At 39.5% G+C, this 17,295-nt stretch overlaps 1 protein-coding gene across 1 annotated transcript; it reads left to right on the top strand.

Moving 5' to 3' along the window:
• Positions 1–707: 707 nt before the first annotated feature.
• Syt4 (synaptotagmin 4) lies at positions 708–10,129 on the top strand. The gene is given in 4 exon segments (NM_031693.2): positions 708–979; positions 3,799–4,613; positions 6,356–6,476; positions 7,462–10,129. Coding segments are annotated over 4 exon segments (1,278 nt in total). The 5' UTR covers positions 708–945; the 3' UTR covers positions 7,770–10,129.
• Positions 10,130–17,295: the final 7,166 nt, after the last annotated feature.

The raw sequence follows: 17,295 nt of genomic DNA, 5'->3' as shown, positions 1-17,295 counted from the left end.
CAGATTTGGTCCAATTCTTGTTATTTGTTTGAAGAAACCTATTAGAGGCCAGAACATTTGACTGTAAATATTACTATATCAGCAGTGTCCAAATATTTAAAGTCATGTCTGAGAATAAATTTAAACAGTTAGAATTAATTCCATCTATTCCCAAGAGTGTTAACTGGTCAGATGTCAAATATTAAAAGGAAAATAGCTGACAGGCCAGAAAGCAGCAACGACATCACCCTAAATAGACTATAAACTGATAGTAAGTACATGGTTATTTTTAATATAACAATTTGTAGTGGATTTCCTCCAAATGTGATAAGTATGACATGCATGCAATAGTTTACAGAATAATTTAAGAAATTCGTCTTACAGTGGGTCATTTGACTTGGAGACTTCCTTCTCTTTACTCTGTATTCCTTTTATAAATTATGATAGTCTGATAAGTAGGACCCGTTTATTTTAATGTCTGTATATCATCAGGAGAATCTTGGCTTAAGTACTGTCAAAGATACATTTCCGGACGCATCTCCGTGTGGCTCCGAGTCTAACAGAATAGCATGGTTAAAATCTAGTAGCCCAACAGTTAAAATAATTGGTGAATGTGCGCTGAATCCTCAAGAGAGGAGGGAGGGTGCCAGAAGGAGGGCGAGGAGGAGCGGCTGGAGGGAGGAGGGGGAGGGCAGGTGCTGATTTCAGCCCTGTAGCGTCAGGATTGCGTCAATTCGGGTTTCAGCCACGTCTGGAGTCTCGGAGACAAGCTTTTCAGAAGAGCCAACAGGAACAGGGCAGGGTGGCACATTGCTGATAGAGAGCGCGGACCTTCCTCCAGCCCCTCCCGCTGCCGCTGCCGGTCCCCGGATCCCCCGTGTTTCCCCTGGAAGCCTTGTTTCAGGGTCCTTCCAGGTGAATCTGCCTGGAGTTCTTTCAGCACCTCGGACAGAGCACGCAGAAAACATGGCTCCTATCACCACCAGCCGCGTGGAATTCGGTGAGCAAGTTGCTGAACTTGGGGCTGTGGCTTGGCTCAGGGGCTGTGCTGTGCTTTGCTCTCTACTGGATGTTGAATATGTATATTTTCAAGTAGCTAATCTGAAGGGAAGACGAGAACAGCAGATGGTTAATTGTGGCTTACTTCCTTCTCTTGGTATTTCCTTAACATTGCCCTGTGATTTCACCTTCCAGAAGTTCCCGAATGTTCACGCGGCTCTGTAAGCTGCACCCAGAGCTGAGGAAAGAAAAGAACATCTGTTGTTAGAATACTGCTTTATTTATTTTCTGGATGGTTCCTATTTGTGTGTAAATCTTTTAGGAAAAGCTACATACGCGTTTGGTTACGTAAGAGTTGATATGGCATAAAATAACTTGTATGTTGAGGGTTTGAGATGAGTGTTCTATTTCGCTGTCATAAATTTCTCTGCTATGCTTTCCTGCATCCCTGAAGAATGTTGCCAATGACAGATAAAATTCCGTGATACTGTAGTTCTGGGTACTTTACAACAACCGGCTTCGGCCTATTTCTTGTCTCTGGTTGAGCTTTCTGGAGTCCAGCGCTGTACAGTTACAAGTAAAAGCCGCTCAAAACTTGGCTTAGAGCTGCTGCTTTCTGGATTGCTTTTCCTGTTCAGATTCCAAAATTTTGTGACTATGATCTCCTTGTCTGCCTCAGTGAATAAATTAGACATACCTTTTAGAAAATCAATGGACATGTCTAGATCCAATTATATTCTAGTGGGAAAAGATCAGGGTTTTATCTGTGTTTTTAGGTTAAAGGATGAAGAAATTATTGAGAGTATCTCTAATGTATGATAATTGTGACTAATAAGAGTGGTGAGGACATAATCTGTGCTCTCAAAAGCTAAATACAGTACCAGTAGTTACATTAGCAAAATAGGAGCCCATACTATCTTGGGTGTTGTGAATATTAGATAAAATAAAATATTCATAAATGATTTTCTCAGTCTTTCATCTTGGATTTGTGTGTGTGTGTGTGTGTGTGTGTGTGTGTGTGTTTGTGTGTGATATTTACAGTCAGTTACTGATTTGAAGTCAGAAATTTTCTCACAGTGGGGTATTTTCAGAGACTACCCTTGTGAGAATGTTTCCTTAGTTGTCTGTCTACTTAGAAATAATGACTTTAACTGCTTTTATTGTTCTTATATTGGCTGACGAATTTCTTAGTTCCAGAGTTTGCTTTTGTTGCCTTGCCCTGCGTTATTAGATTGTGTGTGTGTGTGTGTGTGTGTGTGTGTGTGTGTGACAAAGACTTGAATAGAAGGGAAAGAAGCTGATACTGTTTGGCTGATTAACTCACTCTTCTTTCTCATATTCTTCCTCCTCTCCTCCTCCTCTCCTTTCTCCTCCTCTTCTTCCCCTCTCCCTCCTCCTCCTCTCCCTCCTCCTCCTCCTCCTCTCCCTCCTCCTCTTCTTTCTTCTAGGTAGCATTCACTTTTTTCTATTTAGAAGGTTCAAAGCTTCACTTTATCTTTACAAGGATTCAGTTTATTCATAGAATTAAGTTATAGATTTTATATTTAACCTCAGATGCTTCTCTTACTGTGTCTCCATCTGACTTCCTTTGAGTTCACTTTTAGGATTCTGAAGTAGATGAGAAGATTATTTAGGAGACGGAGAAGAGATGTAAAGATTCCTCTTCTTGGTCTTAGAAAGTATTAACCCTTTTTGGGCTGGGACTTTTATGCTTTGTATTCTCTATTTAAAATAAAACCCAGATAAAATAGAGGTAAATGTACATTACACTTTACCTGCTCTGTTCACTTTATGCTAAAGGCTCACTTAGTTGTGTCACTGTGTCAGACATACAAGCAATGTTACAACTACTGAACATGTGCTTGCGTGTTAAATGATATGTGCTTCATGTACAGTCACTGTTGGCATGCCACCGAATGCCAATGACTTAATCTGTTCTAAGTTAAGAGAACAATGGCATTTCAATTCTATTACCCTTTGCCATATAGAAATATGCAAGGATAAAATTGAACTCTAAATTACCTATACTCACTCCACACTCACAGTTTGAGAATGATTATGACCACATTATTCTGTTTAACCCACATAGATTAACTTTGGGTAATTCAGTGCTTGAAGGATTTTAGGTTCATATATACAAGGGGATTGTAATGTTATAAATTAATTACATGCCATTACCATACTATGGATGTTATTTTACTGTCTTTTTACCTTATTAAGAAATGTTTTTTTATCATGTCCTACAACTAGAATGGACATTTTAATAAGTTTATAACAATAGCCAATGGCCATGCTTTTTTCCCCATCAGTTTTTAGTTGTGTGGACTACTGTCTTTAAGGTATTCTTTTTTGTTTCCTGCCTGAATTCTGGGTGAATAAAGATATAGGGGAGTGTGTGTGTGTGTGTGTGTGTGTGTGTGTGTGTGTGTGTGTACGTGTGACACTGATGATTGATTTTGGAAAGCCCCCAAATATAACAATTATACTTCCTCATATTATTGTAAACCTGAGTTAAACAAAGCCAGGGTGAGAATATCAAACATGACCCTGCGTTTATTCCAGATACACTTTCATTTATTTATGAGAATCTACTGAAGTGAAGGTGTTTCAAATCATAATGTATTTTTATGCATGTCACATAGGGCTATGTTTAGATCTCAAGTTAGTGGGAAACGTCACTATTGCTCATGCCGAGAACTGTGGGGAAGTAATTCAATCTTCCCAATTTTCAGCAGGGGCTAGGTCTATTACGTTTTCCCTATAGTCTCCCCCTTCAATTCTGATCCTTTAATGTATGCCATTGGTCAATTGGTTTTTCAGATGAAATTCCCACAGTGGTGGGCATCTTCAGTGCTTTTGGCCTGGTCTTCACTGTGTCTCTCTTTGCCTGGATCTGCTGCCAGAGAAGATCCGCTAAGTCCAACAAGACTCCTCCATACAAGTTTGTGCACGTGCTTAAAGGAGTTGATATCTACCCAGAAAACCTAAGTAGCAAAAAGAAGTTTGGAGGAGATGACAAGAGTGAAGCAAAGCGTAAAGCAGCTTTGCCTAACCTTTCCCTGCACCTTGATCTCGAGAAGCGAGACCTCAATGGCAATTTCCCCAAAACCAACCCCAAAGCTGGCAGCTCTTCTGATCTGGAAAATGTCACCCCAAAGCTCTTTCCGGAGACGGAAAAGGAGGCCGTCTCCCCTGAGAGCTTGAAGTCCAGCACTTCCCTCACTTCAGAGGAGAAACAAGAGAAGCTGGGCACTCTCTTCTTGTCTCTAGAGTACAACTTCGAGAAGAAAGCATTTGTGGTGAACATCAAGGAAGCCCAGGGCTTACCAGCCATGGATGAACAATCCATGACCTCTGACCCATACATCAAGATGACAATCTTACCAGAGAAGAAGCACAAAGTGAAAACCAGAGTGCTGAGGAAGACGCTGGACCCCGTGTTTGACGAAACCTTCACATTCTATGGGGTCCCTTATCCCCACATCCAAGAGCTGTCCCTGCACTTCACCGTCCTGAGTTTTGACAGGTTCTCAAGAGATGATGTCATTGGAGAAGTCCTCGTTCCTCTTTCAGGGATTGAATTGTCAGACGGGAAAATGTTAATGACCAGAGAGATCATCAAGAGAAATGCTAAGGTAATTCCATAAGCATCTAGGTATCTACAAGGACTGTTTAATGTAGGGTTTTAAAAAATGTCTATGGTATTTTCATTCCAATCATGGGTTGGCACACATTATCCTTAATTACCGTGGGCAATAGTAAACAGAGACCAAGGGACTAGAGAGGGCAAAAGGATGTTTAACCCACAACTGAAACGCTCAAGCAGTCTTTGTGGTAAAAAAGTAAGAGAACGTACTTCATGACAGTTATGCTTCTTTCGTGTAAAAGGCATTTAAGTATTTTGAAAAAGACTGCTACTTTAAGATTCACTTGTGCGCCTCTTAGCATATGTTATTGAGGTGTTTTGGTTCAGAGTAACTGAATTTGAAACTGAGATGAAGACTTAAGCCAGTTCTTTCTCAGGATGTGGTATTCAAATGCACTTTTAATGAAATTGCTTTCAGACTAGGGGTTGTCCTGCCGACTTCCGGATGTCCGTTTTTATTTGCTGCATACAGGAAGTGTGTTACCCTGCCATCTGACTTGGACTCCTTTGAAAGATCTTGGATAATTGGGAAATGACATTACATCAATTTAGCAAAGAAAATCCTTTCCTGCTTTAAATATAAACTGCACTGACCCTAATCGTGGTGTTTCAGAATGACTTGCCACAACTTAAGAAAACAACAGCCACATTACTTATGCTTTTTTAAAAATCACAATATTTTAGAGTTAAAAATATCTTTAGAACGTTTTGTAATCGTTTTCCTGTCTTGTATGTACTGACAGCAGTGAAATTCAGGCCCAGAGAGGTGCACAGCTTGTCTGAGGCACCTGACTGATTGGGGCCCATGAGGATCAAAGAGCTTAGTGACTGTTTCTTGCTTTCCTTGGTCTGCCTTTTTGTACAACTGCTTGGTTTTGGCGATTTTCTTCAGCTTTAGCTCTTTTTGTTGGACTGTTTTTTTTTTTTTTTTTTTTTTTTTTAGCCGTTCTCAAGTATAAGCAAGTCCCGTGTTACTGTTTTGTTAGTTTTAGTTAAAGCTTGCACGAGTCACATTCTTAGCTGTCTTAGGTAATGCCTTTCATATAAAACTAAATATGAGTAGCCTTCAATGAAAGCATCTGTTACTGCCTCAAACCAAAATTTTAAAGTTTCAGTCAATTCTCTCAAGCATTTAAATTTATTTATTTTGTCCTTGGATGGAAAGAGACTGTGACTATGAAAGGACAAGAATTCTAACTGTATCATGTCCCTGGTCCAGAATCATTGTTAGATGCAGAATAAATTTTCCTTGGCTTGAGTTCAAATGCCACTAAAGCCAATAGTCAAGAATTTAAAATAAAATAAAATATCAACCATGTGATCCTATACATATTAGTTGATAAGATTATGTATTTTATGACTTTGAAGATTAGAGGTGTCATTAAATATCAAAAGCCAAAAAAAGGGAAAAAAAAGAAAAAGCCAACCCTCTGGAAAGTATAATATAATACCCTTCAAAACATGTGTTAAGTACTGGGTGTGGTCAAATCTTTGCAAATTTTAGCATTCTGCAGTACCTGAAACAACCACAAGATGGCAGGCAATGGTTTTAATCATTATGGAGCGGCACAAAAGCAGTTTCTGAGATTTCTTAGCCTGTTAAAATTAAAAAAAAAAAAAAAAAGGGAACATGGCATTAAAATAACAAAGCTATTATGTTGCTGTATGTTTTGTGATGAGAGTACGAAAGCTGAAGATTAAAACTACGTCCACGGTGTTTCTCTTTGTTAGAAGTCTTCTGGACGGGGTGAACTTCTGGTCTCCCTCTGTTATCAGTCCACTACAAACACGCTCACTGTGGTTGTCTTAAAAGCGCGGCACCTACCGAAATCTGATGTGTCTGGACTTTCAGGTAAGTACGCTTCTGAAATACTGGAGTTCGGTCTCTTAACTGTCTAACCTATTTCAAGCAAAGACAAATGAAGAGGACAAATGAAGCCCTAGTATTGCTCAGAAAGAGTTGAAGTTTTGCATTTCACAGAGTTTACTCATCTGCATCTTTAATGACCTCATTACTTTTCTTCTAATAGTGTATGTGCTTTAAGAATTACATTTTAGTTTTGAATAAATCTGAAAAATAGAAACGTTTGTTGTAGACTGTAATAAGAAAACGAGCTAAGTTATGGGTTGAAATGATCTTAGTTAAAATAGTCTCCTTTCTGCTTCTTAGTGTACTATCTTTTATATCTCTTAAGCACTAGAGCAATTGGGCACAATGATACTTGAGGGGCATTTTGAAAACTAGAAATATACATTTTAATAAAGAATCACATAGTGGTATTGTTATTATTTGGTTGTAGAAATTGATGATGGGTTCTTAAAACTTGGGATCATGAAGATACATAGCATATGTACAGTAATCAAAAACAGTTAATTGCGTGATAGAGAAAGTCACATGATTCCGTAAGAGTGTTACAGGAAAGAACAACTCTGGTAACCACCTGCAGAAAACCTAAAGGGCAGGTATTTGACCAGTATGGTTTCCAAATCCCTGTTTAGCAAGCACCCACCCAGAGACAGGCTTACCACAGCCCCAAGTGAGAGAGCTCAGACAGGGAAAGGTTTGCCTTCCCCTCAGTTTATGCAATTCATTATTAGTAGGCAGTGAGCAGCGTCCTCTATCTTCCCTGACATCAGTCAAGGACTGGTTTCTATTCTTCATTATTTTCAATTTAATTTAAAAGAGGAGAGTGAAACTTATTCTCACTTCCCATCTGTTTAGACTTGTTTATGTTGTAAGATCCTCATTTCCATTGTCCTGGGGTGCCATGTCCTCTAAGGAGGCCAGCCCTGCAGCTCACTGTTGCCAACATAACATTTGTTGTATACCATTGCAGATCCCTACGTCAAAGTGAACCTGTACCATGCCAAGAAGAGAATCTCTAAAAAGAAGACTCATGTGAAAAAGTGCACTCCCAACGCAGTGTTCAACGAACTGTTTGTCTTTGATATTCCTTGTGAGAGTCTTGAAGAAATAAGTGTTGAATTTTTAGTTTTGGATTCTGAAAGGGGATCCCGAAATGAGGTGATCGGGCGGTTGGTCCTGGGTGCCACAGCAGAAGGAAGTGGTGGGGGGCACTGGAAGGAGATCTGTGACTTCCCCAGGAGACAAATTGCTAAGTGGCATATGCTCTGTGATGGTTAGCTTCCTGGCCACCAGCTACAACTTAAAGGTTTTTACTAGGCGAGAAGCAATTTTCTTTCTTATACGCGATTGTAAGCTTGTGGCCCAGCAAGCTACTTTACTATTTATTTGTTTTGGTTAGAAGTGGATTAAATTAGTAGACCAGAAGATAGCTGTAAATGTGTATTATGATAATTTCCTCTTTTATTAGAGGCGTTGGCCAAGTTTTCATAAGATACTGTTTCCCTCTGTGTGTATTAAGTGGGCCAACCAAGCCTGTTATGAGCATTCTAGCTTAACCTCAAGTCACAGATGTGTGTTGTGGGTGATTTCATTTTTTGCCTTGGTAGTGGAAATCAGGTGATTGTTAAGAGTTAAAAGTGGGAACCACACCTTTTTTGTATGAAAATTAATCCATGTTTCTTCAGGTTGGGGAGATAGGTTTTATTTAAATCCAAAGATATTTCCAAAATGTCCTCAAGTCTGTTTTTTAGTTAACTATGTCATGTACAAATGATTGTCTTATATATTAGTGTATGCTGTCATTTCCACTGTAATTATTTGATACAATCTCATCATAAAAGGGGTAGCTTAGGTTCATTTCATAAAGACAGCAAAGAAGTTGAGAAATTAATTTATTAAAGGGCTGAATTGAAGAACACTGTGGTTAAAATGAGATTTTTTTTGTTCCATCCCATGTGAGTCATGTAAAATTTAACTTCACCTAAGAACCATGGTCTTGAATTATTCACTGCCTGTCAGAAGCCTCAGTGTGGCCTAAGATACTCCTACTTACCTTTGTGAAGTTGTCAGACTATTTAGTGGGAAAAAAAACAAACCTAAGCTAGAATTTCAGTTAGGAATACAGTTGTTTTTTATATAAAAATCTATCAGTGTACAAGTGTATTTTCAAGATTGTCTTTCCCCCTCACAGTGGACATGGCCACCTAAGTTTTTTAACTTATTCTTTCCCAGGAAGAACTAAGCTATTTAAAAAGGAACGAAAGAAAAGAAAAGAAAAACTTGTGAAATTCATGGTCAGGTTGAAGTCAACCACATTATGTAAAAGACTGAGACAAGAAAAGAGTAAGCCTTTCAGAATTTACAAATATTCACAAAATATAGTTAGGCTGTAAAAATGGCAGACAGTATGTTCTCCAACTGTCTTTGGGGACCAGTTCGTTCTGAGCTGTTATTTTTAAGATAGCTTAAAGAATCGTGTCTCGTGCCACTCCCCAATGCTAAGTTCTGAAATTCTTGCGAAACTTGTGCAAGGCAAGCAGATTTCTGGCATTTCCTGGGAAGACTTAGTTCAATGGTGATGTCTTTATATTTGAGTCATTGGAGACTCATGAGGGTGACTTAGGTCCAGCCAAATTATTAAATATGCGAGTTAGAGGTAATGTCTACTGGAAATTTTACCTTCGAGTCAAGTTTTGTGTCAGTGCTTTGGCATTTTTGAGAATGTGTTTGATATCACAGTGTTTGTAAATTCAATGAAAATGTATTTCTGAACCACTTGTCCGTGCTTTTTATGACTACAACAAAAGTCCGACTTTCTATAAGGAGATATATCTCATTCTGTTTGTACAAAAGACTTTACGCTTTCCCCACACTCATCGTCATCCAGTGACAATGTCATCTGTCATCTCTGCCTACTCAGCAGGCTGAGACTATCATGGAGTGAGCTGCGGTCGTGTGGAGTTGGGGAGGCCACTCGCCTCCATATGTGTGTACATTTGATGTCATAGGCCATGGGATGTAGTGTAGCTCGGAGCTCTAATGTCAAGAGGCACCATTTCCAAGTATCCTACGGAGCGGCAGGAAGTTGATGGTGATCCAGTTTACAGGATGTTTATTGGAAAAGGATTTTGTTTTTTTTTAAAAGAGAACAAATCTGACAACAAATACTTTTAAAATTGTAAATAGTTTTACGATTTAAAGTGTTTTGACGGTGTAAGTCGATTGAAACTATTTATGGCTGGTTTTAAGGGAAAAGAAGAGAACCGCAAAGAAAGGAGAAAAGCAAGAAAAATATTGAAACAGGCAGGGAGATATGTGATCTCATTACTTCTGAAAATTGTACTGTTTATAGTGTATTACAGTATCAACGTGAATATCCAATTCTGCTAAATTTCCTGCACTGTATTAAACATGTAAATTAACTTTTTTGTCTGCTTAGCCAGTCTAACCACCCGGACAGGGAGGTTGCCATGTCTGAAGAACTGTGTGATTCAGTGATGACTTGTTCTGACTTGTTGTAGTTCAGTAGTGTTCAGGAGGAAAGCATGGTGTAAGGGAGATGCTGTCTGTCCCTTTGTGCCAGCACTGTATGTTTGCAAGACACGAATAAACTGCCGCTTTTGCCCAAACGATCTCAACCAGGCATTTCCTGCCGATGACTCTGTCCTAAATGCTTTTTTCTTGCTTTCTGAGTTTTTATCTGTTCCTGATAGACCACTCCCATAGCTTAGGGAATACAAGATCTTTCATGTTGGAACTCGGAATTTTGTCTGATTTTTGACAGCCATCTGGGGGGAAGATATGCATACCCAAAAGTGAGAAGCCCAATTCTTTTTTTTTTTTCTTGTTTTTTTGACACAAGGTTTTTCTGTGTAGTCTGGGCTGTCCAGGAATATGCTCTGTCACAGCCTCTTTCTCCTCCCAATATCCCCTCACACAGCCTTCTCTCACCCCCTCCACTTCTCCTCTTATGAAGAGGGGGTCCCCTCCACTCCCTGGGTACCAACCCACCCTGCACATCAAGTCTCTGGAAGACGAGGCACATCCTTTCCCACTGAGGCCAGACGAGGCAGCCCAGTTAGGGGAGCAGGATCCCCAGGCAGGTACAGAGTTAGGGATAGCCTCTGCTTCCATTTTTGGGAGACCTGAATGGAAACTAAGTTGCACATTTGCTCCCCAAGTGTGGGGTGGGCCGCCTAGTTCCAGCCCATGTACACTTTTCCTTGGTAATTCAGTTTCTTGGAACACCCAAAGGTCCAGGTTAGTTGACTCTGTTGGTCTTTTTGTGGAGTGTCCTTCCTTTTTGGGTCCCTCAATCCTTTCCCCAACTCTTCCACAAGACATCTGAGCTCCATTTAACATTTGGCTGTAGGTCTCTGCATCTGTTTTAGTCAACTGCTGGGTGTATCCTCTCAGAGGATAGTTAATCTAGGCTCCTGTCTGGAAGCATAACAGAGTATCATTAATAGCGTCAGGGATTGGTTCTTGCCCATGGGATGGCTCTCAAGTTGGGCCGGTTATTGGTTGGCCATTCCCTCAGTCTCTGCTCCGTCTTTGTCCCTGCAATCTTGTAGGCAGACACATTTTGGGTGGTAGATTTTATGGGTGGGTTGGTGTCCTTATCCTCCCACTTGGAAGTCCTGACTGGCTACAGAACGTGGCAAGGGACACCAACAATAGGACAAATAGCAGCCAACAGAATGAGGAAAGATTTTCACGAACCCTATATCCAACAGAGAGCTATATCTGAAATACATAAACTACTCAAGAAGTTAGATACCAAGAAACCAAATAACCCAATTTAAAAAATGGGGCACGGAGCTAAACAGAGAATTCTCTTTTTTCCCCCCTCCATCTTTATTAAATTGGGTATTTCTTATTTACATTTCAATTTTTATTCCCTTTCCCGGTTTCCGGGCCAACATCCTCCTAACCCCTCCCCCTTCCCTTCTATATGAGTGTTCCCCTCCCCATCCTCCCCCCATTGCCGCCCTCCCCCAACAATCACGTTCACTGGGGGTTCAGTCTTGGCAGGACCCAGGGCTTCCCCTTCCACTGGTGCTCTTACTAGGCTATTCATTGCTACCTAGGAGATTGGAGCCCAGGGTCAGTCCATGCAGAGAATTCTGAAGAGAGGAATGCCAAATGTCAGAGAAACACTTAGAGAAATGTTCAAAGTCCTTAGTTATCAGGGAAATGCAAATCAAAACAACTCCAAGATTTCACCTTAACACTCATTAGAATGGCTAAGATCAAAAATCTCAAGTGACAGGACATGCTGGTGAGGATGTAGAGCAAGGGGAACACTCCTCCATTGCTGGTGGGAGAACAAACTTATACAAACATTCTGGAAATCGATTTGGTGGTTTCTCAGAAAATTTGGAATAGTTCCCTTGCAAGACCCAGTTATACTACTCCTGCCTTTATACCCAAAGATGATCCACCAGACCACACGGACACTTGCTCATTATGATCATAGCAGCTTTATTCATAATATTCATAATAATGTCCTTCAACTGAAGAACAGATAAAGAAAATGTGGTCCATTTACACAACAAAATATTATTCAGCTATTAAGAACAAGGGCACTATGAAATGTGCAGGCAAATGGATAGAACTAGACACATGCCCTCAGTGAGGTAACCCAGGTCCAAAAGGATATGGATGGTATGTACTCATTTATAAGTTGATATTAGCCATAAAGTACAGGCTACCCAAGCTACAATCCACAGGCCCTAAGAAGCTAATTAACAAGAAGGGCCCTTGAGAGGATGCTTGAATCTCATCCCATGCTTGCCCATGGGATGGGTCTCAAGTTGGGATGGTTATTGGTTGGCCATTTCCTCAGTCTCTGCTCCATCCCCTGTCCCTGCATTTCTTGTACACTGGGTAAATTTTGGGTTGAAAGTTTCGTGGGTGGGTTGCTGTCTCTATAGCTCCTCTGGGGATCCTGCCTGGCTACAGGAAGCAGCCTCTTCAAGTTCCGTATTCCCCCATGCTATGAGTCTCAGCTGAGTTCACTCCATTGATCCTTGGGTTCCTTCCTTATCCAAGATCTCTGTCACATCCTAGAGATGCCTTCCCCACACCTCTTCACCTCTGCCAGTTGCAGATTTCCATTTGTTCTTATGGTCATCTGGTCAACCCTCCTATCTGTCCCCACACGTGATCCTGAATGCCCCCATCCTCCCATTACCCTCCCCATCTCCTCTTCCACTCAGTTCCCTCCCTCCATCTGCCTCTTATGACTATTTTATTCCTCATTCTAAGTGAGATTGAAACATACTCACTTGGGCCTTCCTTCTTGTTTAGCTTCTTTGGGTCTGTGGAGTGTAGCATATTACCTGTATTGTATGACTAATATCCACTTATAAGTGAATACATACCATATATGTCCTTTTAGGACTGGGCTACCTCATTCAGGATGATATTCTTAAGATTCATCCATTTGCCTGAAAAATTCATGGCGTCTTTGTTTTTAATAGCTGATTAGTATTCCATTTTGTAGATGTGCCATATATTCTTTATCGATTCTTCAGTTTGGGACATATAGGTTGTTTTCCATTTCTGGCTATTATGAATAAAACTGCTATGAACATAGTTGTGTAAGTATCTTTGTGATGTGGTGGGGCATCTTTTGGATATATGCCCAGGAGTGGTATAACTGATCTTGAGGTAGAACTATTTCAAATCTTCTAAGGAACTGACAAATTGATTTCCAAAGTGGCTGTACACATTCCCACTCCCACTCCCACCAGCAATGGGGAAGTGCTCCACAGAGGATCAGATGTGTTATGTGGTTCTGACCTTTGTGGAAGTGCACTATGGTGATCAAACATGGCACAGTGTTCTTTTGAATAGAATGCACCTTTAATCAACTGTCATTTTTAAATCATCTGTGCCATATTAAAAGGGTGAATTGGTATGCTGAAGGAACTAGTAAGCCATTACATTTTAATGTCCACCGCTTCTAAAAGATGCTTATCCCTGAAACTAGAGATGGTTGAGTGCTTCAGTACACTGGCTACTATCCCAGAAGATCTGAGTTCAATTCCCAACAGGCACATGATGGCTCACAACTACCTGTAACTCCAGTCCCAGGGGATCTGTCACTCTCTACTGGCCTCTATGGGCACCGGGTATATACATGGTACACAGACATACAGACAAATCACTTATAATATAAAAGAGATATTTTTTTAAAAAAAGGTACCTGTTTTTCAAAAGCATTTGGTACTAAGTGTTTTCTAAGGAAATTTACTGTCAAGGAAATGCTACTTAAAGACTGTAGCATAGGATTTGGAAGTTTGTTGTGAGACTGTGTCTCCTAGGAATGTCAGAATCTATGCCATAAAGTCTTACCAACATGATTGTCTAAACATAAGCTGAACAAGGACATCAACAATAGATGTGCCAAAGTGGGTGGGGGAAAGCCCAGGAGGCCTCAACCCTCCACAAGACCCACAGGTAACTAAGAAGTGTTGAGGGTGGAAGAGATACTCTTCTACAAGGCAGGCATACCAATTGGTTATTCAATACCAAGTAACCAACCATGAAAACATATTACAGTAATATTATACAGGCCAAGGAGATTATCAGTATGTATGAATGTATATATGTATTTACATATATGCATGTAACAGTTATTAAGAAATGAGGCCATAAATTTGAAAGAGAACAAGGAAAAGTATATGGGAGTACCTGGATGGAGAAAAGGAAAGGGTGAAATTATATTCTAATCTCAAAAATGAAAGAATATACTTACATATATGTTCGCATAGGAATTTTTACTTCAGTGTAATTTGTAGTTGTCAAACCCAGGAGTCACCTCTAATGATCATCAATAGATGAGTGGATAAAATGGTGGTCAAGTCACAAAGTATAATGCTACTTGTCAATAAGATCAACAAACTCTTGGTATACGCAACATTTAAAATCTTACAATAATTGTTCTCACTACGGAAAGCTATACATCTTCATTTCCTCCAAAATGTGCAGTGTATACCATATTAGGCTATGTATGAAAAAGGTTAGAAGTTGCTGCAACATTGAGTAGTGATAAGGAACAGATCATTATGTATCTGGGACTGAGGAGACATTACGGATGGGGAACAGTGACAGGGATTAGAAAGGGCTAGGAGGAAAGTTTGGGGACGATGGCTATGCTGATTTTCTGGCCTGTAGGAGTGATTACAGGGTATGCATGTGTATTAAACTCATCAAATGTAAATGTGTATAATTTGTTGTGCCTAAATTAGATTCCTATACATTTGTTAAGGGAGAAAGTTAAATAGGAGACAACTGCAATGGCATCACAGAAAGGATGACAACACTAGTGTGTCCATCTGATGCATGACTTCTGCAAATCAGGCTTCTATAATGTATCCAGGGGATATTTTCTGTGTCATTACATACACTGTCCTAACAATTTTCATGATTACTTCTTAGTCACTTGAGATAGTTTCTGTATAATTATGCTACCAAATCACTTTCCATTCAATTTTTGCTTTTCCTTACTATTTTTAGGAAAATACTTTTTAATTTCATTTTTATAATATATAAAATATGTATACTTTCAAAATTAAATTACAAAGAAAACATGTCTTCCATTCATATCTCCAACATGGTTACTCCTTTCCCATATGTAATGAGCTTTTAAAGATTTAGGGTTCTCATAATTTTAACATAGGTAAGTATGTTTGTCTCGGCATCCTTTTCTCCTTATGATATAAATAAAAATGTGATATACATGCCTCCATGTTCTCTTTTCAGTTAACAAGGTGTAATACAGACTGTACTCTCACTGCATATGGAGATAATCCTTAATCTGGTTTAAAGTTCTGTGGAGTGTTCTTTTGCAGGATGAATATATGTGTCAATGCTTTGTGAGAAAAGCTCACTGGGTTATTTGGTTTGTTGGTGTTTAATTTCTTGAAAAAGTACTTGTATATATTGGATACTAGCCTGTTGTAAAAATATAAAAATAAAAAAGTATGGTTGTCTTTTACCTCTCTAGGTCCGGCACCGCGGTGCCCCAAGCTATCTCTTGGATATCTGTCGGAAACACATCCTAACTCCGCGTCGGCCCAGCCAGTCGTCCCACACTCCATTACACTTAAATCTACACATTAAAGAACACACAACACAATAACCTTGGATTCAATTGCCCACCTAAACATACAAAGCCCAGTACCATCCATCCCTTAGGAACATTAATAACAACCTGTAAATACACAGAGTAGAACCTTAACATCAGCCTCCATTGTCCTGTCACGGCTTCTCTCTCCCTCCTGCCTCTTCCTTTCTGTTCCAGTCTCCTCTTCCTTCAAACTTCTCTCCCACCCATCCTTCTCGTCCAATGACAGGCCTCCTTCTGTCCTGTACCTGCCCTCACCTGTATTTTACAAATTCAACGGGGAGAAGGTTCTGGTGAAGTCACCTGACTCCTGAGTAGGTGACTAGACCGCTGTCCTTGGGGCAGTGGAATTAGCATCAAAATACAGATAACTCCAGGGCAAACCACAACACTAGCCCTCTGTCAGATGAAGTCCTGGTAAAGATCCTTTCTCAATCTGTTGGCTGCTGTTTTGTCCCATTGATGTCCTTTGCCTTACGAAGCTTTTCGGTTTCATGAGGTTTCATTTATCAGTTGTTGATCTTAGAGCCTGAACCACTATCATCTGTTAAGGAAATTTTCTCCTGTACCAATGAGTTCAAGGCTATCCCATACTTTCTATTTTATTGTATTTTGTGTAGCTGGTTTCATGTTGAAATCTTTGATCCAGTTGGACTTGAGTTTTGTGCGGGGTGATAAATATGGATCTATGTGCATGCTTCTACATGCAGACATCTAGTTAGACTACCACCATTTGTTGATGATGCTTTCTTTTTTCTATTGTATGGTTTTGACTTCTTTGTCAAATATCAAGTGTCTGTAAATGTATGGGTTTATTTCTGGGTTTTTTATTCAATACCATTGATCAACCTGTGTTTTTATATCAAGACAATGCAGTTTTTATTACTATTGCTCTGCAGTACAGCGAAGCCAGGGATGATGATACACTACAATTCTTTCATTGTACAGAATTGTTGTAGCTATTGTTTTGTTTTCCCACATGAAGTTAAAATAGTTCTTTTAAGGTTTGTAAGGAATTCTGTTGGGCTTTTTATGGGACTTGCACTGAATCTGTCGATTGCTTTTGTTGAAATGATCATTTTTTACTATGTTAATCCTACCAATCTATGAGTATGGGAGATCTTTACATCTTCTTGTATCTTCTTCAATTTCTTTCTTCGGGGACTTGATGTTTTTATTAACGCAAAAAAGCAAGACTTCCCACAAAATGTGGGCCTTTTTTAAAACTTAAAAGTGAAAACAAGATCTGTTATAGAATATGCAAATATTTTCATAATCTTATTGAGATTACTGTATCAACATCTATATTACCAAAAATAAGCAAAAAGTTTATATGACCCACTTTTTAGTATAATCATTCTAGCAGTTATGTTATTGGGACTCTGGGCTAAATTCTTCCATGAGTACAGTAAGTCCATCTCATTCTGACATGTTAAAGTCCTTGATTCTCTTCTCTTAGTATTGTTTTAACATCATTGAATTATTAAGTATATTCAACACAGTTGATCTCTTTCACATATTTTTTTTAGTAATGTATTTCTTTTTTTTATTTATATTAATTTTTTATTAACTTAAGTATTTCTTATTTACATTTCGAGTATTATTCCCTTTCCCGGTTTCCGGGCAAACATCCCCCTAACCCCTCCACCTCCCCTTCTTTATGGGTGT

This window comes from Rattus norvegicus, chromosome 18, assembly GCF_021556685.1.
Source record: "Rattus norvegicus strain SHRSP/BbbUtx chromosome 18, alternate assembly SHRSP_T2T, whole genome shotgun sequence".
NCBI lineage: Eukaryota > Metazoa > Chordata > Mammalia > Rodentia > Muridae > Rattus > Rattus norvegicus.
This window is presented reverse-complemented; position numbering and strand designations above follow the sequence as displayed.